At 39.9% G+C, this 24,992-nt stretch overlaps 1 protein-coding gene across 1 annotated transcript in view; it reads right to left on the bottom strand.

Moving 5' to 3' along the window:
• rock1 (Rho-associated, coiled-coil containing protein kinase 1) overlaps window positions 1–24,681 on the bottom strand; it is a 107,964-nt gene extending 83,283 nt beyond the window's left edge. The window contains exon 1 of the mRNA XM_052023028.1: window positions 23,834–24,681. Within this exon, the coding sequence (XP_051878988.1) occupies window positions 23,834–23,926 (93 nt within the window). The 5' untranslated portion in view covers window positions 23,927–24,681. The remainder of the gene's footprint in view (window positions 1–23,833) is intronic.
• Between the last annotated feature and the right edge of the window lie 311 nt (window positions 24,682–24,992).

Here is a 24,992-nt window from a genome sequence, read left to right as displayed (position 1 = left end):
CTATAGAACTTCCGGTAAGAGGAACAAAACATATTGGTTGTTGCACAAGTTTATCCATATGAGTATTTACACAATGCTAAAGCTTCAAATGTCAGTTAAAAGGACTTCTAAACATTTTGTTTACACAACCTGAATGGCAAGTGACCTGTTAACTTACATGGAACAGTGAGGTTGTGGATTGACAATTTTTTTTTAAAAAATGGTTTTACTTTATTAGTGTAGAGGCTTGCGAGCAAAACAAGCACCAAAATAAAAAAAAGAGAATTGACTCAGGTGAGGAAGAGTTAGCACTTATTTCCCATCTCCACAGCTAGTTAGCAATATTTGCACAGAAGCATCAGCAAGGGGGAAGAGTAGAAGGAACCTCATCTTCCCGTTGCTGGCTCACACTATGTCCATTGATACGAATGAGCTGAAACGTTAAGTGTTGATAAATCAGTTTGTGCTGACCACAGGAAATGCAGTGGATCAGGCTAATCAGTTCTTGCAGGTGGCAAACTTGCACTTGAGTGCCTTCATAGAAACCACCATGCCCTACAGTCCTCTCCATCATGTGGACTTAGCCAAAGTACCTGCAGCACCTCTTCATTTTCCAGATGCACTTAACACATTCTCAAGGTAAAAAGCTTCAGAAATCTTCAACAGCAGCACAATTGCTTCAATGGCAACATCTCCTCCTGCAAACTTCAACTAGGGTTGGCGCACATCTCCTCCAAACCAGCAGGACATGTGGACTCCAACATTACCAACTCTACATACTGGTTGTCAGCAGCAGTGTCCCAACAAACCAGCTCAGTAGAGACAGTCGATGTGCCACGGAGGCCGACAGATGAGGTCCAGATATGATATTTACTAGTCACATGTACACCAAAACATAGTGAAATGTGTCTTTTTGCGTTACTGAGAATGTGCTGGGGGCAGCCCACAAGTGTCGCCACTCTTCTGGCACCAACATAATATGTCCACAACTCCTAACCTGTATGTCTTTGGAATGTGGGAGGAAGCCGTAGCACCCGGAGGAAACCCATGCAGACACAGGGAGAACGTACAAACTCCTTACAGTGGCAGGAGTTGAACCAGGGTCGCTGGCGCTGTAATAGCATTACACTAACTGCTACACCACTGCCGGCTTTGCACATGAAGCAGGAAAAGTCTAGCATGGGTCAACATGAAAGGTTTCTGTTGTATTGTGCTACAGCTAATTTGAACTGAAGGAATATCATAAGGAAGATTCAACTTCATAGCAGAAGAATTGTGGGTCCAGCAATTTTTAAACAAAGCCTTATTTTGGTGTTTGCATGTTTGTGACACAATTAAAAGACTTTCAAGGTCCATCAGCATGACTTCAAAATGGAATTATTAACCTTGACTTAGTTGGTTATGGCCACTGATCCTTCAAAAGAACCCATCAGTAATTTGCTGACATTTCAGAGACAACCATGAAAATCATTAATGTTTTTTTAATAAAATATTGTTACATTTTAAAAAACAGCAAAATTGTGACACTATCTGGAATTGCAACAATGGACAATTAAAACAAATAATAAACTTGAATACAAGGATTGGAAATTAGGTTTTTGGAGTTACCATTTACCTTTATTTGGTCTGTGAATGAGATTTTCTTAGGGAAGGGAGAACTAGAATAGCAGTTATAGCATACTGAATGCAGACAGACTACTACAGTAAGGTTTTAATCTTTATGTAAAAACACCATTGCATGACACTGTACATTAAAAATGTAAACATGGGGGAAAGTTCAAGAACAGCAAAAAATGTTATGCTACTCTTAACAATCATGTGATAAAACTGAACTTCACTTTAGTGACAGTTGCAAGTATAGTTTTGTTCTTTTTTTAAAAATCAAACTTGGACTATATAATTCTTTCTGTACTATGTTATACACAGACAGTGTACCAATTATTTCTACCTCTTCTCTTCCCCTTTCATTACTGTCCTATTCTGTCCACATCCTAATACAGGAATGTTTATGGTTTAAAAAGAAACAATTTGACAAAACAAATCTTTGCACAAATTGATCCCTTTACTTTTAAATGGGGATTTCATTTTCTCCTCAGGATTTTGTTCCAAATAGATCAATTTTTTAATTGAAAATTATACTGTCCCACAATATTTGTGGATTACCTGATAAGTTAATTATTTATCTTTGTATTACTAAATAAATATTATATGTACTAATGGTACTGCTCCCCTGCTGATTTTATATTTAACCTTAGCAAATGGTATAATATGCCATCAGTTTTTAAAAAACAGAAGCACAATACAAAATGAAACTATTGAAAAAAGGATTGAACTTTTGCAACAGGGGTAGACAAGGGATGTAATACCAAGTATGGGACCTGTTTACGTTCATGGAAAGAACAAGGCAAAATGTGGTTGTCAGTTTGGGTGAATTCTGGAGGTCATTGAACTTCAAAACAGTAAAGAGAGCTCAAATTTCTTGGGCAGCATTGTGTACCTCTCCACTAAGCTTATTCATCTTCCTGCTTTTCAGATCAGATCAGATCTTTATTAGTCACATGTACATCAAAACACACTGAAATGCATCTTTTGTGGAGAGTGTTCTGGGGGCAGCCACAAGTGTTGTCATGCTTCTGGCACCAACATAGCATGCCCACAACTTCCTAACCTGTATATCTTTGCAATGTGGGAGGAAACCAGAGCACCCGGAGGAAACCCACGCAGTCACAGGGAGAATGTACAAACTCCTTACAGACAGTGGCCGGAATTGAACCCGGGTCTCTGGCGCTGTAAAGTGTTACGCTAACCGCTACACTACCATGCCTGCCCTCTGAGTTGTCTCCAACATTCATCACTTGATGTTGTAAAGAGTGCAAAAGGCTAATCCCATCCTAGTGACCCAACAATTGCATACCGAAGAGAAACCAAACTGACAGATGAAAGAAAGCAAATTATGGAAAGCTGGCTTTGATAAACTGATATGCCTCATTCTTTGAGTTCCTCACTAAATTCACATTTAAACTGGGTGCCTCTGATCTCAAAGTCCAATCCCAAAGGCTGTTTGGAGGTCTGAATACATCAGAGTATGGCATGCTGCAGGATGAACAAATCATGAGAACCAGCTCACAAGGCTCAGCTATTCAAACTTCTATAGGTTCAGTGAGAAATAGTTGAGTTTGTTACTTAGTTATCATAAGCGAGCATAAGTAAAAATAGAAAGTATGTACCACAGGAGGTAGAATTGTCTAACCTTTGCGTAGCTGGAGGAAGATATGACAGGCCACAAGATGCATGAACCAGGACACAACAAACCTTGCACAAATCTGCGTAAAGATTTTCATGTGATTATATATCATTTGGCCAGTAATGGAACAGAAATCTTTAATGATAAATGAAGAGTCTGGTGCTGTTGAAGTTTCTCGAGAGCCTTGTGTGCAGAATCCACAACAGTGCGCACTTATAAGAAATTGGTCAGAATCAAAAGTCTGATTGCTCTCAGTGGCAAAATTGATGTGTTGCTCGCCTTTAAAAAAAAAGGTCCACTGTCAGACCAGCCAAAGGCCTGAAAGGAACCAGGAACATAGAAGTTGATGACCAGGCTCTAACATGGGCTAAGGCATGTTCATCGAATTTAGCAGCTAGCAGGTATTCAGATAGGATGCTGAAGGAATGCCTCATGATAACATGTTGCCTCAAACATATTCAGGAAACTCACCGTCTTCCAGGTGTATGCTATTTGACTTTCCATGGTAGTCACCACTCCCCCAGTGCACTGCAAGTAGAGCAACCCATCATTGTTCTTGAAGTTGTCTATTTCAATTCTCCTCTGGACCCTATAGCATGGCTCCATGAGTTTTGAGTGTACAAAAAAGGAAGAAGAGAAATCATAGTGTGCCCTTCTCACACGGAATCTGCAGTTGTCTAAGAGTGCACTTTGGTGATGACAGGAGAAGTTGGTGGGGGCAGGGGGGGCCTATGACACCTTTGCAACAATGGCAAACTAATGGTACTATAGATGGTAGATCTCAAGATCTGAAATGCTGACACAAAACATTGACCAATTCCTCTTTCCACAGATGCTGCTTGACTGGCTGTGTTCTTCCAGCATTTGTTTTTGTTCTCATCAGTGGCCTTCAGTTGGGGGGGGGTAGGGACAGTGGGTTGTCAAGTGTGAATAAAGGAGTGCAGATTGGAGCCAGACCAAGATGGGAGCAAGCTGGAGCAAAGGAAATGTTGGAAAATGTGGGGAGGGTTTGCAATGCATAGTAAGGAGGGTTTTGGTGATGAACAGAGAAGGAGTTGGTGGGAGAGGTAAAAGATGCCCGGGAAGTCTGGAAATCCAAATATGACGACATAGTAAAAGAAAACAAGGAAATGTCAGATATGTTGAATGATTAGTTTACATTAGTATTTGCAGCAGTACATGGGAAGGTATTGCCATACATAGTAATGAAACCAACACTGAATCAGGGTTGGGGATTTGCCAAAATAATCTAGGCAAAATAATATTTATGAAGAAAACTATGACATTCCCCAGGAAGAGATGATTCCCAACCAATGGGTTTAAGATTTGCAAGACTATTGCAGACATCATAATTATAAGTTTTCAAAGTTCTCTAGATTCAGAGCTGTTTCTTATGCAAGGATGGATACATCACTTTGCTACTGTATCTAAAAAAAAGGGAAGCAAGAGTGATACCGGGGGAATTATAGATCAGTTAGCCCAAGTTTATAGTTGAGAAAATTCTAGCAAGTGAAATTACAAGTCACTTAAATAATTTTGTAACTTTCAGAGTCAACATGAATTTGTAAAGGTTAAGCAATGTCTGGCAAAATATTGGATGTTTTGAGGTAACTAAAATAGCAAAACCTGTCCATTAATATTATGTATGGAATTCTAGATAGAGTCAGATGAAAACCTCACAACAGATCATTAATTAATCAGTGCAAATGACATAGAAATCACTGATGCTGTTTCTACAGGAGGAGGATAATTTTAGGTTACAGAATGATATTATCAACAGATAAGTTGGGCAGAGCAATGATAAATAGAATTTAATGCCCAAGAGTACAAGGTGATGCACTTTGGGAGGTCTAATAGGTTAGGAAATACACAAGGAATGACATGCAATCTAATGGCAACATGCAACTTCTCCAACCCACTCTGACCTCATTGTCTTCTTACAGTCTTCAACAAAGCCCAACCCAAGCTTGAGGAACAGCATCTCCTTGTCAATCCAGGCACCTTCAGAGTTCAACCTTGAATTTAATGATCTTGAATTTAATGATCTCACTTAAAGTAGCCTTTCCAGCTAGTGCCAGCACTGATGAAAGGTAATTGATCAGCAAAACTGACAGCTTTTCCTCTCTTCACAGATGTTGCTTGACCTGTTAGGTATTTCCAGCATTTTATTTCAGATTTCCAGCATCCAGAAGTGTTTTTTCCCCCATTTATCTCATACTGCTTAAGAAAAAATTCTCCTATACATTTTTTTTTAAAAAAAGGATATATTTCAGAAGAGTTCAACCTTAATTGTCCCAATTGGAACTAATTTTCCTCCATTGGACAAAAAAACAGTTCAAAAGGCAACAGAATATTAAGCTCTAAAAAGAGATCCATCCTATTTGAATGCCTTGCCCTACATTCATCTCTGGAGCATCTGAACAATAAAGACCTACATTAGATTATTATTGACTACAGCTCCACCTTCAATCTTATAATTCCAAACAAACTCATCTCCAAGTTCCAGCTCCCTTTGCAAATGGATCCTTGGTTTCCTGACCAACAGACTACAATCAGCAAGGATAAGCAGCAACACCCCCACCACAATTATCCTCAACACTGGTGCCCCACAAGGCTGTGTCCTCAGCCCCCTACTTTACTCACTTTACATTCATGACTGCGTGGCCAGATTCTGTTCTAACTCCACCTACAAGTTTGCAGATGACACCACCGTAGTGGGATGAATCTCAAGTAATGATGAATCAGGGTACAGGAAGAAGATAGAGAGCCTAGTGGCATGGTGTTATGACAACAACCTTTCCCTCAATGTCAGCAAAACAAAAGAGCTGGTGTCATTGACATCAGGACGGGGGGGGGGGGGGGGGGGGGGGGGGGGGGGGGGGGGGGGGGGGGGGGGGGGGGGGGGGGGGGGGGATCACCGGCACGGAGGTCAAGAGGGTTGAGAGCCTTAAGGTCCTAGGAGTGAACATCACCAATAGCCTGTCCTGGTCCAACCACATATACACCACAGACAAACCACACGAGCACCTCTTCTTCCTTGGGAAGCTAAAGAAATGTAGCATGTCCTATGTGACACACACCATTTTTTATAGATGCACTAAGGAAAGCATCCTATCCAGATGCATCATGGCTTGGTATAGCAACTGCTCTGCCAGAGACCGCATGAAACTGCAGAGTGCTGTGGACACAGCTCAGCACATTATGGAAACCAGCCTCCCCTCCATTGACTCTGGCTACACTTTGCTGCCTTGGTAAAGCAGCCAACATACTCAAAGACCCCACCCACTCCTGACATTTCCCCACCAAACGTCGGGCAGAAAATACAAAAGCCTAAAAGCACGTACTACCAAGCTCTAAGACAGCTTCTATACTGCTGTTATAAGACAATTGAACGGTCCCCCAGTACAATAAGACAGGCACTTGACCTCACAATCTACCTAGTTATGGCCTTGCACCTTATTGTCTGCCTGCACTTCCTCTGTAAATGTAACAATTTATTCTGCATTCTGTTATTGTTTATCCCTTGTACTACCTCAATGCACTGATGCGCTGAAATAGCATGCAAAACAACGTTTTTTTTAAATTGTACCTCGTTACATGTGACAATAATAAACCAATTTATCAATGCAAAATATTAACCTGTTTTTATTTCCTATGTCATAGGCAAGACTGAATATTGAACTCTCACTATTGCACTCATCCAACTGTCTGGCATCTAAAAGGATAAGTCAGCATGAGAACTTACAGGTGGCATGCCCCTCCCCCCCACCTTCAAAGTTTGTAAAGGAACCTCTGACACTATTGGAAGACTGGATTCTTGAAACACCCCTTAACAGCACTACAGGAGTGTTTCCTTATTACAGACTGCAGTGATTCAAGCACCAAGCATGAGGGATGGGCAATAAGTGCTGGCCTTGCTAACAAAGGCCACGTCTTGTGGAGGAATATGAAAAAATTGGGTCTTTTATAAGTCAATGAAAACAAATCCAATTTAAATCAATTTCATAATTTAACATTTTAAGCCCTGATAACATGGCAAATCAGCAGTGCAACCTCTTTAAATACCCCATTCTACAGCTGCAATGCCTTCCCGAATATGATGCTCCAGTTGAGATGAAACTAGAGAATTACATAATTAAGATATTGCTCTGCTGTTAGCAATTCAGTCCCATTGAGATAATGGACCAACTTTTTATTGATCATTTAAAATTTTATATATATTACACACACAAGAAACAGATTTTCATTGGATTTCTGAAGAATATTATTTTGCAAGAATGTAAACAAGCAAACACCAGAAACTGAGCTAGGTAAAAAGGATTCCAGAACAGATGACCAAAATCAAGGAGGTGGACATTTACAAGCATTTCCAAGTCAGAAAGGGAGGTGGATAGAGACTGAGGGAGGGAACTTGAGGCCTTTGTATACAGCAGCCTTGTCTTCAATTGCAAATACTGAAGTGATTCAAATTAGATTTGGTCAAAAGACCTGAAAGAGGAATGCAGAAATCTCAGAGTTGTATTACTTAAGGAGTTATCAGAAGTACTGTATGGGGCAGATCGGGGACTGAAAAACAAAAAAAATCTAAAGAACTTTGATGTCTAAACTGCCACTCACACTCACTCACTTTGATCCTCTCCTGCTCACACTCCAGTTCAATACATGACACCCTCACAGTCCAATAATCCCTGACAGTTTACCCTAGTGTCAATCACTACTCTGATCCCTCCACTTACAGAACAGCACCAACCTAATCACTGAGCCACACCCTGGTCACTCCCCCAAGCTCTTTCCCTCCTCTGGAATACCACCTGCCACACACTGGACAAGGCCCTGAGTTACCTGATTTTGTCTGCACATTCCACACTGGCCCTTCTTCATGTTTCACTTTTTCAGTAGCCCTGGACCTCGTGTACTACAGAACAATCACACGTCACAACTGACTATTACACCGTGACAGGCACAGCCAAGTTTGAGGTCTTCGTGTTCTTACAATCCTCTGTAACAGGAAGTCTCCTTGAATCTTTCTCTTCAGTTTTGTTGACAACTTTAGTATTTTTATGCTTCTCACCGATTTCCACAATTGAAGGAGATATTTGTTTTCCTGAATAATGCTTTGTATTTTGAAACTCTAAATTTTCCTTCATCATCTTTATGCCAGTGAAAATATTACAAATTTCTCAGGACTTTTCTCATAACAATGATCATCATTGATAATCTCATTTTGTTGAAAGGGGCGTCAGAGGCAGACAGGGTAGCAAAAAAGGTGTTTAGCATGCTGGCCTTCATCAGTTAGGGAACTGAGTATAGGAGTTTGAATATTACATTGCAGTTGTATAAGTCATTGGTGAGGCCGCACTTGGAGTACTGTGTACAGTTTTGGTCACCCTGTTATGGGAAAGATGTGGTTAAACTTGAAAGAGTGCAGAAAAGATTTACGAGGATGTTGCCAGGACTAGAGGGCCTGAGTTATAGGGAAGAGGTTGGCCAGGCTGGGTCTTTATTCCTTGGAAGGCAGGAGAATTAGGGGCGACCTTATAGAAATGTTTAAAATTATGAGGCGCATAGCTAAGGTGGATGGTAACAGTCTTTTCCCCACGGTAGGTGAGTCCAAAACTGGGGTGCATCAATTTAGGGTGAAAGGGGAAAGACTTAAAAGGGACCTGAGGGGCAACTTTTTTTTTGCGCAGAGGGTGGTGAGTATATGGAATAAGCTGCCAGAGGAAGTGGTTGAGGCAGGTACAATAGTATCATTTAAGAAGCACTTGGATAGGATCATGCTGGGCAGGGCTTAGAGGGATATGGGCCGAACACAGGAAATTGGGACTAGTTGGGTAGGCACCTGATTGCATGGACTCGATGGGCTGAAGGGCCCGTATCCATGCTGTATTGCTCTATGACTCTATAGTTTTATAACCACGCTTTACTTAACCACAAGCCAATGTGGTTCAGCATTCATAAGAGTGATGGGCAAATGGAACTGTGCGAGTTAGGCCCGAGAGAGCAGAGCTTTGGATGACCTGAAATTTACATAGAGTAGACTGCAGGAAGGTAACTGAAAGGAAAGTTTGCTTGTTTTAATAAACAAGTCATTCATTTATGTTGTCAAATAGAAGACTACAGGAGCTCAAGAGAATCTTTCTTCACCATACTTCCCCCACACCATTTTAAATAGCTGACTGCTTCCCATTAACCCAATCAAAAAGGATTGCTAAATGTTATTTTTCCTCCATAGATTTCTATTTGAAGGCAGAGGACAGCCATCCATTCAGATACACGACAGTCTTTTAAATACCTCTGCATCAATCATTATTCCACATTTCTCCACTGAATTCCAAGAGAACTCCACAAGGATGAACCAAATGCCTTTCATACAATGAGTAACCCATTTTATTTATTATTTTTTCAGGATCTGGGTATCACTGGCAAGGTCAGCGTTTATTGCCCATACTCAATTGCTATTAAGATGGTGGTAAGCCATCTTATTGAACCACTAGAGTCCTTCTGGGAAAGTACTTCCAGTGTTGTTAAAAGGGGAAGGGGGGGGGGGGGGGGCCGGGTGGGTGGTGGTCCAGGATTTTGATCCAGCAGGAGAGGACAGGTGATATATTTCTAAATCAGAATAGTGCAACTTGGAAGGGAACTTGCAGTTGGTGTTCCCATGCACCTGCAATCTTATCTTTTTTGGCAGTAGAGATTGCAGGTTTGGCAGGGTACTGTTGCGTAGCTAAGGTGAGTAATTACAGTGAAGTAAAGATGCTGCACAATGTAGACACTGTGCACCAATGATGAGAAAATGATTGTTTAGGTAGTGGATGGGTGCCAATGAAGTAGGCATTTTTGCCCTGGATAGTGCTCAGCTTCAAACTTATTGCAGATACACTCATCCAAGTAGTATGATGCAGGGTTTCAACCTGAAATGTTGGCAATTCCTCTCCTCCCATAGATGCTGCTCAACCCACTGAGTTCCTCCAGCAGATTGTTTGTTGCTCCAGATTCCAGCATCTGCAGTCTTGTGTCTCCTAAGTGATAATTCACACTGCTGACTTATGCCTTGTATATAGTGTAAAGGCTTTAAGGTATCAGAAGGTAATTCTTATTCTGTAAGATTCCTGCTCTACAGTCACAATATTTATTAAACTAGCCCAGTTCAGCTTCTAGTCAATTATGCCCCCAGGATATTGATGATGGGGGAACTTGGTGATACCATCAAATGTCAAGCTTAGCTAATCAGACTATCTTTTGTTGGAGATGGTCATTGCATGACACTTCAGTGATGGGAATGCAACCTGCCACTTATCAGCCCACACCTGAATGTTATCTAAGTTTTGCTATGTGCAGGCATAGGCTACTTCATTTTTTGAGTTGCAGCAAAGGAAATTGAACTTGGTGCAATCAGCAAACATCCCCATTCCTGACCTTACGACGGAAGAAGTAGCGGAAGATCAATGGGCCCAGAACACAAAAGTATTGGACCTGGGACAATTGATCTCCAACAATCACCTCTTTCAGCAAGGTATGACTTCAGCTATTAGAATGTTTTCTCCTTGATGGTCATTGACTTGTTTACATGGGCTTCTTGATGCCACACTTTACGACCCTCAACTAACCTCTGTTGGCAATGATGAAAGTCATTTGAAGGAATGAACTAGAATTATTCAAAAATGCATCAACTCAAGTAGATAATTTCTTATCACATCAGTTTGAATGGAGTATAAATGTGACCTGTTGGGCTGACCAACGTGTTTCTACAAATACTGTTCTTTGATGTGCTGGCATTGAAAGTCATCATCAGATGTCTGAGTCTGACATACTTTAAATGCAACCTAGATTCAAGCTTATTGAGGAATGCATTATAGATTCAGAAAGAGATCACAGTTAGGCAATCTCATTTCTTTTAAAAGAACATGCACAATGCGAAGTTTGAGGGTGTCAATGTAAAGTGCACACAGAGTGGAAAAGACCACTAACCCAATTTATGCTCAGTCAACTCCATTGGACAGGCCACATTGCTCACATGCTCAACACCAGACTCCTGATACACTCTATTCCAAGATCTGTCATGAGAAGAGAATACCATTTGGACAGTGGAAAAGACTCAAGGATGTGCTCAAAGCCTACTTGAAAAAAGAGTCATATCTCTTGGGAATCCCTGGTCAATGACCATTTGAATTGTCGAAGGAGCATGTGGAACGATATTGAGAATCTTGAGCCCATGCACTGGAAGCACACAGAAACCCTGCATAAACACCTGAAGGACTGCACCACAAACTACCCACTCATCAGGCACCTCCTGCCTTTCCAGTGGAAGAATCCAAATTCCCCCCACAGACTTCAGTCACCTCAGAACCCCAAAACCAGGGAGGGAGCAGTCATCATTTATCCTGGGGTACTGCCCAAGAAGAATCAGTGCTGCAAAAAAAAATGCACCTTGATGAAAACAGACCCTTCCCCTTTCAGCACAAGGGTTATTTTCTCAGAGCTCCTTGATTCACTTTTCCACCTTCACATACATCCACCTCCCCTTCTTATGGCAGCTTCCCCTGTAACCACGAGATGCAATACCTACCCTTTTACCTCTTTCCTCCCCACCACCCAGGGACCCGACATACCTTTGAAGTGAAACAACAATTCATTCCCACTGCTTCTAATTTAGCATACAGTATTTATTGCTCACAATGTGGTCTCCTCCACAATGGAGGTACCAAACAGAGAACACTTCAATTCAGTTTGGAGTGATGACCCCGAATTTCCAGTTGCCTGTCACTTAATTTTCCACTTCACTCTCACTGTGATTACCCTCCTCGAGCTTACATAGCACTGCCAGAACAATGGAAAACACAACAGCGACTCATCTTCCATCTAGGCAATGTTAAAGCCCTCAGAACTGAAAGAATTGAAAACTGGCCGTTTCTGATGAAAATTCATTAACCTCCAACAGTTAATTACTTTTTGTCTGTTTGACCTCTTTACATTGACACAAGATATTATCAGGTGCATACAAATAAGCCGGAACTAAAATTATTGTATTTCCCAAACCACTTTCAACCCACTATGTTATTTTCCGACATCCTGATGATCACAACACTTGCCTATTCTTAAACATTTTCAATAAAATCGCAAAATATGATCCACACTAATAGAACATAGGAAAGTGCAGCACAGGAACAGGTCCTTCAGCCCATGATATCTGGCCCAGCATCAAAAATAAAAAGTCTGCAGATGCTGGAAAACACACGCTAGAAATACTCAGCTTAGGCAACATCTGCAGAGCAATTAATAGATTTAATGTTTCAGGTCAAACGTCAGGTCAGATGATTTTAGGTTAATGACTTGTTTCTCTCTTCACAGATCTTGCCTAACCTGCTGAGTATAATCAATTCTAGATTTTTGTTTTTAAAAAATGGATCATCAAGAAAGAACTAATTTTTGTTTTCTTAACACTCAGGAAATAACACACATTTTTAGACAATAATCAAAGTTTGAAAAATCCTAATTATTATAAAGTTTATTTATTCAATGCTGTATAATGTTGAAGAAATAAACTTGGTAACAATTTGAAATGGGCAGGATCATTGCAGAAAGCTATTTCCCACAGTTCCTTATCACAGACAAAGGAACAATGTGATCTTAAAAGCAGCACACAAGTATGGAATTACTGGAATACGTACTGAAGACCATATTGTCAAAGACATTTCAAAATGATGTACTACATAAATAATGTTCATTTTAATAATGTTCTATCTACAGAAATGTCAGATTTCAGATAGCATTTGGTAATCTAAATATCAATGTTCTTACTTATCACTGAAATTAATATGTTGATCAATCATAAACACCAAGATCTCAGACACTACATCTCTGTCCACTTTTTTCAAAAAATCATCAACTGACCATAATGTGAGAATACAGAGGTACTTGACAACCTTGACCAACACGAATAAAGGACGATTGCAAACGAAACATTAACCACCCATAAAAGCCCAAAAGAAAATTGAAAATAGGACTCACAACCAATTTTGGAATGAAGCCAAGAAAAATGTTGCATCCTATAAACTTTCAAAGAACAGCTTTCAGGGGTGTTGGAGAGAAAAGAGGATATTGATTATTTAACTCCTTGAGGTACATGAGGATCCTTTTATTGAGAGCCCAAATAAAACTCTCAACTGTGTATGAATCTAAAACAAAGAGTTAAAAAGATCTGATGTTTGTTGTTCCTCATTTTTTTTTGAAAAAAAAATTACATAGCTCATCCAGAGAATGATAAGTATTTCTATTTTGGGAACAGTGCTGACGGCAATGTATTTGTAACATTTAAGATCTCCTTACTGACTGCGTTCCAAGCTTGTTTCCCCCTCAGTTCCCAGAGAAGTTGCTAAAAGTAGTAAATAGGAAATAGAAAAAAGGCCAAAATTGGTCTCTAATTGATAAATAAACATTCTACTAAACTACTGAGAAATGTACTGCAAGAAAATCTCAACACCTTCTGTCATCCTAATATACCCACACTAGTGAAAGTTTGTTGCTGCAAATAAAAATGGAAAATTAGATACCAAGTTTATAATCGCCTGCATTTAGTCTGCCATAAAGTTTCCTATATAAAAAAAATTCCTTAATCAGAGGACAAACACTGTAAAGATTCAGGAGGTCAAGTAGCATCTGTGAATTAAGAAATGGAGTTAGTGTTTCAGATTGAAGACCTTTCTTCAGAATTAAGAAACTTTGGAAAAATCAATCAAGTTTTTAAGTTCAAGTGACGGGGAGAAATGGGGAGAACAAAAGGGAATGGTCATGAGAAGGCAAAAACCAGAGAAATGGTGCCAGTGCCAGCTGAGAAAAGGCAGTGGTGGCCTGTGAATTGCAGATAATATCTGAAGGGGATGTCAGTACAAGGAAGTGAATGAAAACAAAAAGAGGAGAGGGGAGAAAAGAGAGAGAAAATAACACTGAAATTGAAATAAAACTGAAGAAAAACACTGCCTAATGCTGGAAATTAGAAATAAAAACAATGCTGGAAGTACTCAACAAGTAGCATCTGTAAAGAAATAAACAGTTTACATTGCAGACCAATGACCAGAACTAGCCAACTCTGCTACACACTGGAAAAGCTGGTTACCCTAAATCATTGTAATCCTTGAATCTTAACTTTGAAGTCAAAGTGCCTAGATGGAACATGGGGTGCTGTTTTTTGGTTCCAATGAAGCACAATGCAATTTCAATGTTGGAGGCCAAAGATGGAGAAGTCAGAGCAGAAGCAAGATGAGAATTAATGTGACAGGCAACTGGATGATCCCGATCACATACTTGCAGACTACACAATGGCATTTTGCAAAGCAGTTACTGAACCTACTTTTGCTTTCCACACATGGGGTCCACCACATCCTGACCATGGAATGGAGAACACTACATTGGAAGTTGCACGATTGCTGCTTCACCTCCAAGGAGTACATGAGATCATGGATGCTGGGAAGAGGGGAATTAAAAGGTCAGATCTGCATCTTGTACAGTTGCACAAAAATTGAAGTGGATGTCAGTGTAGATGCAAGAGTGAACAATGCATTACTTTTTAGAATGGATCCTTTATTAAGCTGAAGGATAGAGGTGGGGAATACACATTTGGTGGCATATGCTGATAGTGGCAAAAAGTATGAGGATGAACACTGAAAGATCAGTGAACTCTTAAGTAAGAAAAAGTGGTACAGCACCAATTTTTGCAGAAAACAAAGGCAGACAACTTCCTCAACTCCATTTTCCTGTATTATATCCATATTCTTTGCTTCTCGAGGAGAGTCATCAACTGAGCATTCACAGCCATCAGAAATGCAGAATTCTCAAAAAACTTGCAGCTATCTAAATCAGCAAGTCCCGACCTTTTTGAATGGAAGTCCCATTTTCACACCGAGGAAAATACACCTATACATAAATGCCTGATGACATTGTAGACCACTCCTTACGGAGATGGGGCTGTCCCAATAACATGGTTGAAGTAGCTGGTGTGCAGAGTATATTTTAACTTATTTTTTATGAATTTTCTAAATAAATTCTCAACGAGCTATAATACGAGGTATTATATGCCTCGTATATAGAGTGCTTCCCTATGACAGCCAATCCAGTCTTGCTGATCGTCCCTTCACTTTTCAATATTCCAAAAGATCCATTCCCTCTGTGACTCCCTAGCTTGCTATTCCATCTCTACCAACTCCCACTCCTTTTTTTTTACAAGAAGCAACAACTGCCCTTTTACCTCTTCTCTTCCCATTCCAGAGATGCAAGCAACCTTTCTAGCTGAAGCAGCAATTCACTTGTACTATTGCCAATTTAATGAACTGCATTCAGTGAACAAGATGTGCTCTCTTCTCTGTTGTGATACAAAATGTAGATTGAGTGACTATTTTGCAGTACACCTATCAATCCATTGGGTGACCTGAGCTTTTGGTGCCTGTCATTTTAATTCATTCTCTCACTCTGACCTGCAGCTTTAGCCTACACATTGTTCAAATGCAAGCTCAAAGAAAAACATTGCATCTTCTATCTAGACACACTGCAGCCATTAGGAATGAATACAGAATTTAGCAATTTCAGATAACCAGCCTTTCCTATTTTGTCAGAACTAGCCAGTTATGATGCAAGGTTATCCACACATAACACTTAGTTTTTCCCTCTTCACGGATGCTACCTGATCTGTTGAGTATTGCCAGCATTTCCCTTTTCCCCAGAATTTCCTGAAGCTGCTGTGTCCTGCATGTCACAGTTCAAACATTGTTTTGTTTTTGCCCTCATTCACATCCTTCTATTTACACTCCACCAGACAGATCAATTGAGATTAACAAGCATTCCTCACCCTCTCCTAGATAGCATTTATAATCACCCACACAATCTTCAGTCTCCACCCTGTCACAAAAAATTTCCTTTATTCTCTTCAACCCTCCCCCTCTCTGCAATTTAAAATTAGCTTGTTTTCTCTCTTTTCCAGTTCTGATAAAAGATCAACCAGAAATATGGGAAAAAACTGAACATATCCCCCTGACCTATTGAGCATCTCCAGCATTTTCTGTTCTTATTTCCAAAAATTTAATACTGGCTGTGAAGGTGAGCAGTCACCTTCAGATTCATAGGAACTATTTCCATTGGCAGAGATGTCAAAAACTAGAGGACATAGAAGGAAGATGGTTGATAGAAGAATGCTTGTGTTAAGAGATGCTGTCTGACCTGCTGAAAGTTTCCAGCATTTTCTGTTTTCATTATAGCAAGTTGGGTAGGATCTAGAATGCAATGCCGAGGTAACATTGCAGGCAAATTCAACTACAGCACTCAAAAGGGATTGGATGAGTCTCTATGTGAGTTTCCAATACAAAGCTGGTGTAGTAAAATAAAGCAGCTAATGAAGTGTGAACTTGACCGGTAGGGTAGTAGGAATATTTATCCTCAAAGGAAGTTGTGAAGACCAAACTTTTCATTTTTAAAATACAAAATAAACATTTTTCCCCCTCAATGACCTGAATTATCCTGTGAATGTAATAGAAGACTGTCATGTTTTACATAAAATAGTAAGATTTCTGGAACTGCTAAGTGGGAGATCCTGCATTACAATTACTTTTTCTTCTTCACTTATTTCAGATTATTTCATACATTGTCTATGGTCATAGAAGACAGCTTGTCCCAATGAAGCTGTGTCTCTGGGCATCTTCTGCTCGACCCACAAGTTCCTCTAACAAATGGTCCCTTATTGATAAATATAATAGTGGGTAAACTACTTCAAAAATACTGCCTTGGAACATCCTGAGATTGTGAAAGGAAATAAACAAGTGGGCCACTCCCAAAATCTGCAAATTTAGTTCTGAAAGATAAACACCCGCATGGAGCCTTTTACACACTTTCAGGATGTTCCATAACTTTTGAAGTCCAGTCACCATAATAACATGGGAAATATGGCAGGCAATTGGCTTAACTTCCTTCATCCAGCAATGTGATAACTTGTTTTAATGCTGTTGGTTGAAGGATTACACATCTTCCAGAGAACACCAAGAAATACACAAAAACCAAAACACTACGAACACTGGAAATCCGAAATAAAACCAAACAATGATAGGAATAATCATCAGGTCAGGCATCCTCTAGCAAAACAGAAAAGGGGTTAACATTCCTGGTTCATGACCTTTCAGATCACAGTAGAGTCCACAGACTTCAGACATGTTGTTGGAGAATGCTTGGTGGGTTGTTGCACTCCATTGAGTAGTTGATAAAGGTCTGTGCAGGTATAAAATTAAAACCCAACAACAAGCATGGCCAATTCAAAAATCAATCCAAGGCCTGACCCTGACATCCAAATTTAGGTTCTGTCACTTTCAGGTCCAGTAGCCAAGCTCTAGATGGCATGTACTTTTCATGGAGGATTGAATGTTTAATGGATCAAGTGCCAATTAAGTGGGTGGCTTTACTCTGGATGCTGATGAGCTTCTTGTTGTTGGAGTTGCACTTATCCAAGCCAAGTGAAGAACATCCAGTTCTGAACCCCTGGTCAATTTCTGTTACTGTGAATAGTTAAGTGAGTAGAAGATAAACTGATCTCAAAGTCATAAAGTTAAAAATGAAACATTCTTTTCAACATTTTAAGCAAGATTAGTGTATTATTTCTGTTTTGTACAATTTTAGAGTGGAAAAAAAAGGAAAGGAGCACCATGCAAAAGTTTGGGCACCCCAAGAGATTTCAGCTCTCAGATAACTTTTACCAAGGTCTCAGACCTTCATTAGCTTGTTAGGGCTATGGCTTGTTCACAGTCATCATTAGGAAAGGCCAGGTGATGCAAATTTCAAACTTTTATAAATACCCTGACTCCTCAAATCTTGTCCCAACAATCAGCAGCCAAGGGCTCCTCTAAGCAGCTGCCTAGCACTCTGAAAATTAAAATAAATGATGCCCACAAAGCAGGACAAGGCTATAAGAAGATAGCAAAGCGTTTTCAGGTAGCCGTTTCCTCAGTTTGTAATGTAATTAAGAAATGGCAGTTAACAGGAACAGAGGAGGTCAAGCTGAGGTCTGGAAGACCAAGAAAACTTTCCGAGAGAACTGCTCGTAGGATTGCTAAAAAGGCAAATCAAAACCCCCGTCTGACTGCAAGACCTTCAGGAAGATTTAGCAGACTCTGGAGTGGTGGTGCACTGTTCTACTGTGCAGCGACACCTGCACAAATATGACCTTCATGGAAGAGTCATCAGAAGAAAACCTTTCCTGCGTCCTCACCAGAAAGTTCGGCGTCAGAAGTTTGCAAAGGAACATCTAAACAAGCCTGATGCATTTTGGAAACAAGTCCTGTGGACTGATGAAGTTAAAATAGAATTTTGGCTACAATGAGCAAAGGTGTGTTTGGAAGAAAAAAAGGGTACAGAATTTCATGAAAAGAACACCTCTCCAACTGTTAAGCACGGGGGTGGATCGATCATGTTTTGGACTTGTGTTGCAGCCAGTGGCGCGGGGAACGTTTCACTGGTAGAGGGAAGAATGAATTCAATTAAATACCAGCAAATTCTGGAAGCAAACATCACACTGTCTGTAAAACAAAAAAGAGCTGAAGATGAAAAGAGGATGGCTTCTACAATGGGATAACAATCCTAAACACACCTCAAAATCCACAATGGACTACCTCAAGAGGCACAAGCTGAAGGCTTTGCAATGGCCCTCACAGTCCCCCGACCTAAACATCATTGAAAATCTGTGGATAGACCTCAAGAGCAGTGCATGCAAGACAGCCCAAGAATCTCACAGAACTAGAAGCCTTTTGCAAGGAGGAATGAACGAAAATCCCCCAAACAAGAATTGAAAGACTCTTAGCTAGCTACAGAAAGCGTTTACAAGCTGTGATACTTGCCAAAGGAGGTGTTACTAAGTACTGACCATGCAGGGTGCCCAAACTTTTGCTTCGGGCCCTTTTCCTTTCTTATTATTTTGAAATTGTAAAAGATGAAAATAAAGAAATAATCTTGCTTAAAACATTAAAGAAATGTCATCTTTAACTTTATGCCTTTTGGAAATCAGGTCATCTTTTACTCAGCTGTTCACAGTAACAGAAAGTGTGTGTGTGTGTGTGTGTGTGTGTGTGTGTGTGTGTGTGTGTGTGTGTGTGTGTGTGTGTGTGTGTGTGTGTGTGTGTGTGTGTGTGTGTGTGTGTGTGTGTGTGTGTGTGTGTGTGTGGTGTCTATACACTGAAAGCCAGAACTGGAAAAGAGAGAAAACAAGGCAGTTTTCAGTTGCAGAGAGGATATGGGAAGATGCATAGAGCAAAAGCAGTATCTCCAATTGGGTGCCTTAGGGTTGCCATGCGCTCAAGGTCAGATAGCATTCAAATTGACCGTGGTTCAGTAAGGTTTTATATTTTATAGCCAAACAGACTTCTATTGCATGGCACAAAAATTTGCAATTTATCAGCCCATGCTTGGATGTTCTCCAGGTCTTGTCACTTGAAAGCCCAAATTCTTTCATTATTTGAGGAATAGAATTAAGCACTCGAATTTCATTAATGAAAACCCTGTTTGACATTATATTAGAATGAAGGCTATTGATGACAAAAGATGATCTTCAAGAATTTGACATATGCTTTTCAAAAGCAAGCTTTCACTACTCCACGTGCAAGATAGGGGTTTCCCCTTGTAAACAGGAAATTACTTAGTGAATGAAGGATTTTTAAAATTAAGAAAAGCCATTGACTAATCCAGAATGAGGATGCATGTATGTAAGATTGCATGTTAAGCACAAAAAGCAATAAACCCTAGCTAGATTTAACAAATGACAGCAAAGCTTTACCATGCTGCTACAGCTAGTCAGTAATAGTGGTGGGTATTTAGAGGATTAGTGGGAGGGGGATGAGGTTCTTTGGATGTTGTTCCCATCATATTGATACTTATATGACAAACAAAGCTGAAAAAAAATTACAAGTATCTTAAGTTAAATACACCATTGACAATTCTAGTCATCCTCCTTCCCAGATACTCACTGTACAGATGCTGGCATTCAGACAACTCAATTCCATTCACATTGCCTTCTGATGTATCTGATTACATTGGGCTCCAACATCATCTTGGCTTCAGATTTTGCAGTAAAACCAGCCATTTCTCATTCGAAAGCAGTTCCATGACAATTACTTGACAGACTTGCAATAAAATCACACGTAAGAATACTCACAATAGGAGTTGTCTGCCTGACCCCTTGAGCATGACCTGCCATTTAACATGATCCTGGGTGATCTGCTCTAGGCTCTCTCTTCTTTGCCAGTTCCCCATCATCCTCAATTCCTTCATCTTTCAAAAAATTATCCATCTCATCTTTAAATACCTTCAGTGATCTATCCTCCACAACCCTTTGCGACAGAGAATTTGAGAGATTACAATCAACATTGTCGTACCTTTTCAGAACTTGATGACCTTTGAAAAACTTCAACAAGTGACTACTACTTTTCCAGCCACTTCCTTTGAAACCACTGGAACTAGGCCATCAGATTTTACAAATTGTCTGCCTTTAGTCCCATTAGCTTTTCCAATGATTTGTTTGTTGTTACAGGGATTGTTAGAAATTCTTCCCTCCGACTTTAAAACTAGCCCTTCTGCAATCTTTGGGTAGTTTGCAGTATCCTTTGTGAAGCCTTCTTTCCCTTGCCATTCCTTACTTCCTCCCAAACCACTTCCACATCACGATCGACTGCACCGACACCACCGTTCACCACTGCACTGATATGTTTCTTTATTAACAACACTGCCCCACCCTTCTTTGCTTTTTGCCCATTTGTTTAAGGCATCTCATACTCTCAAATGGCGAGTTCCCAGTTCTGATCACCCTACAAGCCATGTTGTTAGTGCCCACATGAGCCAGAGAACAGCTTTGCTGCAGAGAACAGTCTCTGTAGCCCTAAACTATACTATCCCTTAAACATTTTCTTTTCTCTCCATTCTGTGCCATATGCTATGGATAGTTTGCATATCCTTCATGCAGTTCCCACCCTTGTCAAACAGGGAGTAAGAACCTCAGACCTGTTAGACAAGGATAAGAGATGAGGCTCCTGACCAATGATCAAAAAGACGAGGCTCCTAACCAATGATCAAATTCAATGCAACTCATCTGAGTTGGGGGGGGGGGGGGGGGGGTGTGGCGGTGAATGCCTCCTAGAACCTAGTACATATCTCATTCCTTGATATGTCAGCATCTGAAGCTTTGACTCCAGCTCATCAACTACGAGGTAAAGCTTCACATGCAACTAACACTAGCTGCAGGTAAGGTCACTATGGTGTCCACCAGTAACCACATGTTACAACACATTGCCTGCCCAGCTTTTGACACTCTATTTAAGTAGTCAGGATTATTTTTTAAATGCTCACTCCTTGGTTGTACTGGTAGTCAGGATCAGGTTGTGACTGGGCCCACATCTCTCCACTCCCCAGATTCCTGATCTCCATTCACTGGGCCCCAACTCACCACACTCCTACTCTCCACTCACCAGTCCCGAGTCTCCCTGCCCTCCATCTGCCCACTCTCCCAGACTTGCACTCTCAACTCCTCAGGATAAAGTTGAGGGCCTCTACATAGAGGAAATCTGACAGCAACAAGTGCAGATGCAGAGCTAAATTCAAATTGCTATCAGTAATTTCTGCACCTTTACAGGGCCATTTTTGCATCCTGCTATAATATAACAAGCAGAGATCAAAACAGCAAATACGTACAAACCATTCACTATAAAATGACATTCTTATCTGTGAATGAAGTGTCAATGAGTTTTAACAATACACCAAGTCATTATTACAGGCAACACCCTGCCTGGCTCAATAAACCTAATCTTACAATCTGTTGTTATTTCACCTTAAAAATTAAAGTAAAATATGTTTTTTTTAAATGATAAAGTATGGAATTTTAAGACTTTGGATATTTTAGCTTGTACCTTAACCACACCTATATGATTCAATTTTTGCTTTCTGTAAAATGATGAATAAAAATATGAAAAATAAGTGGTTTTCACTTTTTGGTTTGCCATCTTCATTCTTCAATATAGTTGGCGACTCAACCAGCTTGATGACAATTATATCAGGATGCAGCAATTCCCTATAATTTTTGTGTGACAACAACTGATGGTGGGAATTGGAAAATCTTTGTGACAAATATTGCTAGATTGCAAAGAGTTTAGTTTGCTTGAAGGTCAGCTCGAGTATAGTTGCTGGCTGCATTGTTGTCTGTAGATTACATAAATTTAAAAATTCGCCAGGGATGCATCTAACCTGGTCAATTACTACATTATCAGAATTCTTTTCCCCCCCCCACCCAATTATTCAGATGGTGAAGAACTACTAATAGCGTTGAGTGCAGTTACTCAATAACTATTCTGCATTACTCAATTCAATATCACCAAGTCTGGAGAAGTTGGATCCAAGTAAGCTCTTCTGAAATTCAAAACAAGTGTAAGTGAAGGTAATTACAAATGAAGGACAACAAAAAAAACGGAAATAAAGAAGCACTATTTTACAAAAAGGAAGTCAAATATACAAAGTGATCACCAGTGAAATGAGAAACCTCAACAGGGCTTCAAGAATGAACCCAAGAAGCTGTTGTATTTAACTGGATTCAGGTTTTTTTTTAGAAATGCAACTAAGTACAATGCCAGTTTACAGCAAGATCCAGAAAACATTCAGGCTTACTTTGAAATAAAATTAGCAGAAAACAAGTACCATACAGCTTACCATTTTCAAGTAAAAGCTCAACATCCAAACCAAACACCAGTTGCAACACCAAGTCCTCCATCAACACCTTGAAGGTAGCCAATGAACAAAAGCAAACTAAACCAGGCATAACCAATACATTGGCTAAAAGGGATTACAGAGGCAGATCTGTGACTCCCTCCCCAAACCTTACACAAATATCTACATCATCTACAAAGCACAAGTTATGACTGAAAAGACCAGCATTTATACATCCCTTTTTATCTTTGGATGCCCCAAAATACTTTGTGGACAAATACCTTTTGAAGTATAGTCACTTCTGTAATATAGGAAATGCAACAGGGAGCATTATAATTGCCCAGAAGCAGCATCTTGATAACACAGAAAATTTTAATTATGCATACCAAGTCACAATCATGGAAAATAAAAGTTAACTTTTTCCAATCTTCCTTAGTTCATCCGAAAGCTCCCCGTCATGTTTTAGATAAAAATGAGCAGTAATCATTAATATTCAATTTGTTTTAGCTGGATCTCCTTCTTGATCAGAAGTATTAGTACTAACTTCCATTTATAAATCACATTAGCATTAAATCCATCTGATTTTAAAAATCAGGAACTCTATTCTTCTATATTAGCAATAAAGCAAAGACAACAAGATGCATTACAAGAGCATTACAAAAAGTAATATAATAAGTACTGGATTATTCCAAAATACTGTACAAATCAAATTCAATAGTTGATTTGATTAGATCGTAACGGAAACAATCTCACTAATCATACAAAACGTATTGGTGGGAATAAAGGAATAAATTTTTGAAAACTGTCCATTATGAATCTCGGTCTGACATTTGAAAGATCACATCTATACTTGAAAAAGACAGCTGAAGCATCACAAATAATGCATTGGACTTCACCTACCAGCAAACTTTCGCAGTTCACTTCGCATTTGGGATCCTTTAACATGGATTCAATTTTTTCAAACCGATCCTCCAAACTTTCTCCAGACGACATTGTGTCCTGTTATTTTATTAAGTTTTGTTCCAATTAAACAAAATCGATATAAAATAAGCACTTCCGATATGACACCAGTCACTTCATAAGCCTCGAAGAGATGTATTTAACAATCGTTGCAAACCGCTTCACGACATAGCTTCACCCAACATTTTTTCCAACATTAGGAACCGTAAAACCTTCCATGAAGTTTCTGAAAATTTTTGCCGCATTTAAATATAAATAAAAACTTCCTGTTCCTCTTCAAAACCTAAGGAGGCAGTGGCTCGTATACCAAAAAAATATGTACTCTGATTTGTACTTAAAAAAATATACCTCATATATATATAATATATATATATACATTCGTCATCTACGTATTGAAGTAGAAATGTGTAATTTTGCCTTAAAAGTTCAATTTGAAGAAAAACGCGCTTTCAAGCTCCTGTAACAGGGTCCAGTTAAAGGCCTGGATAACACATCTGGTATCTTGACAGCTTCAGTTCAGGAAAATGAACTTCTGCAAATATTTCTTCACACCGGATTGCACGGCGCGCATTTAACATCCTCTGTGTACATCGCTTAACGTAAATCGCACAACCAGCAGCTCACTTAAATTCACTCCAAACTTGTTTCAAAACAAAAAGTAACGAAGATTATTATCCTCCGGATTCTTTCTCAAAGACGACAAGAATGCAGAACAATCTTTTTCCTTCCTGAAAATCTAGCCGTCAGTTGTAACTTTCTTTTCCTGATCAACATGTCCGCCTTCCTGTTCAAACACTTGCAGGAACCCGGCCCGAACACACTGCGCATGCGCCGATTTACGCAAAACCACTGCGCACGCGTGAATATGCGGTGAGCTCTCGCGCACCACGCATGCGTCAGTTGGCCTCCCACGGTAAATGTGAAGTTGGCGTCGCTGTGGTCGGAGGATTTGAATGGGAGGCTTTCTGTGGAATACAATCAGTGGGAACCGTGTCTCTTGAATAAACCAGGGCCAAGTCTTCTTATGGGGCTAACCCCTCAAAATTGAAGTCGTCGCCCAGAAGTCCTTTCTCGAAGGGCCCAAGAACTAGAAGCAGCG

This window comes from Pristis pectinata, chromosome 9 (genome assembly GCF_009764475.1).
Source record: "Pristis pectinata isolate sPriPec2 chromosome 9, sPriPec2.1.pri, whole genome shotgun sequence".
In the NCBI taxonomy this organism is placed as follows: Eukaryota; Metazoa; Chordata; class Chondrichthyes; order Rhinopristiformes; family Pristidae; genus Pristis; species Pristis pectinata.
Note: the sequence above shows the minus strand (reverse complement) of the source record. Positions and strands in the feature narration are given on the sequence as shown.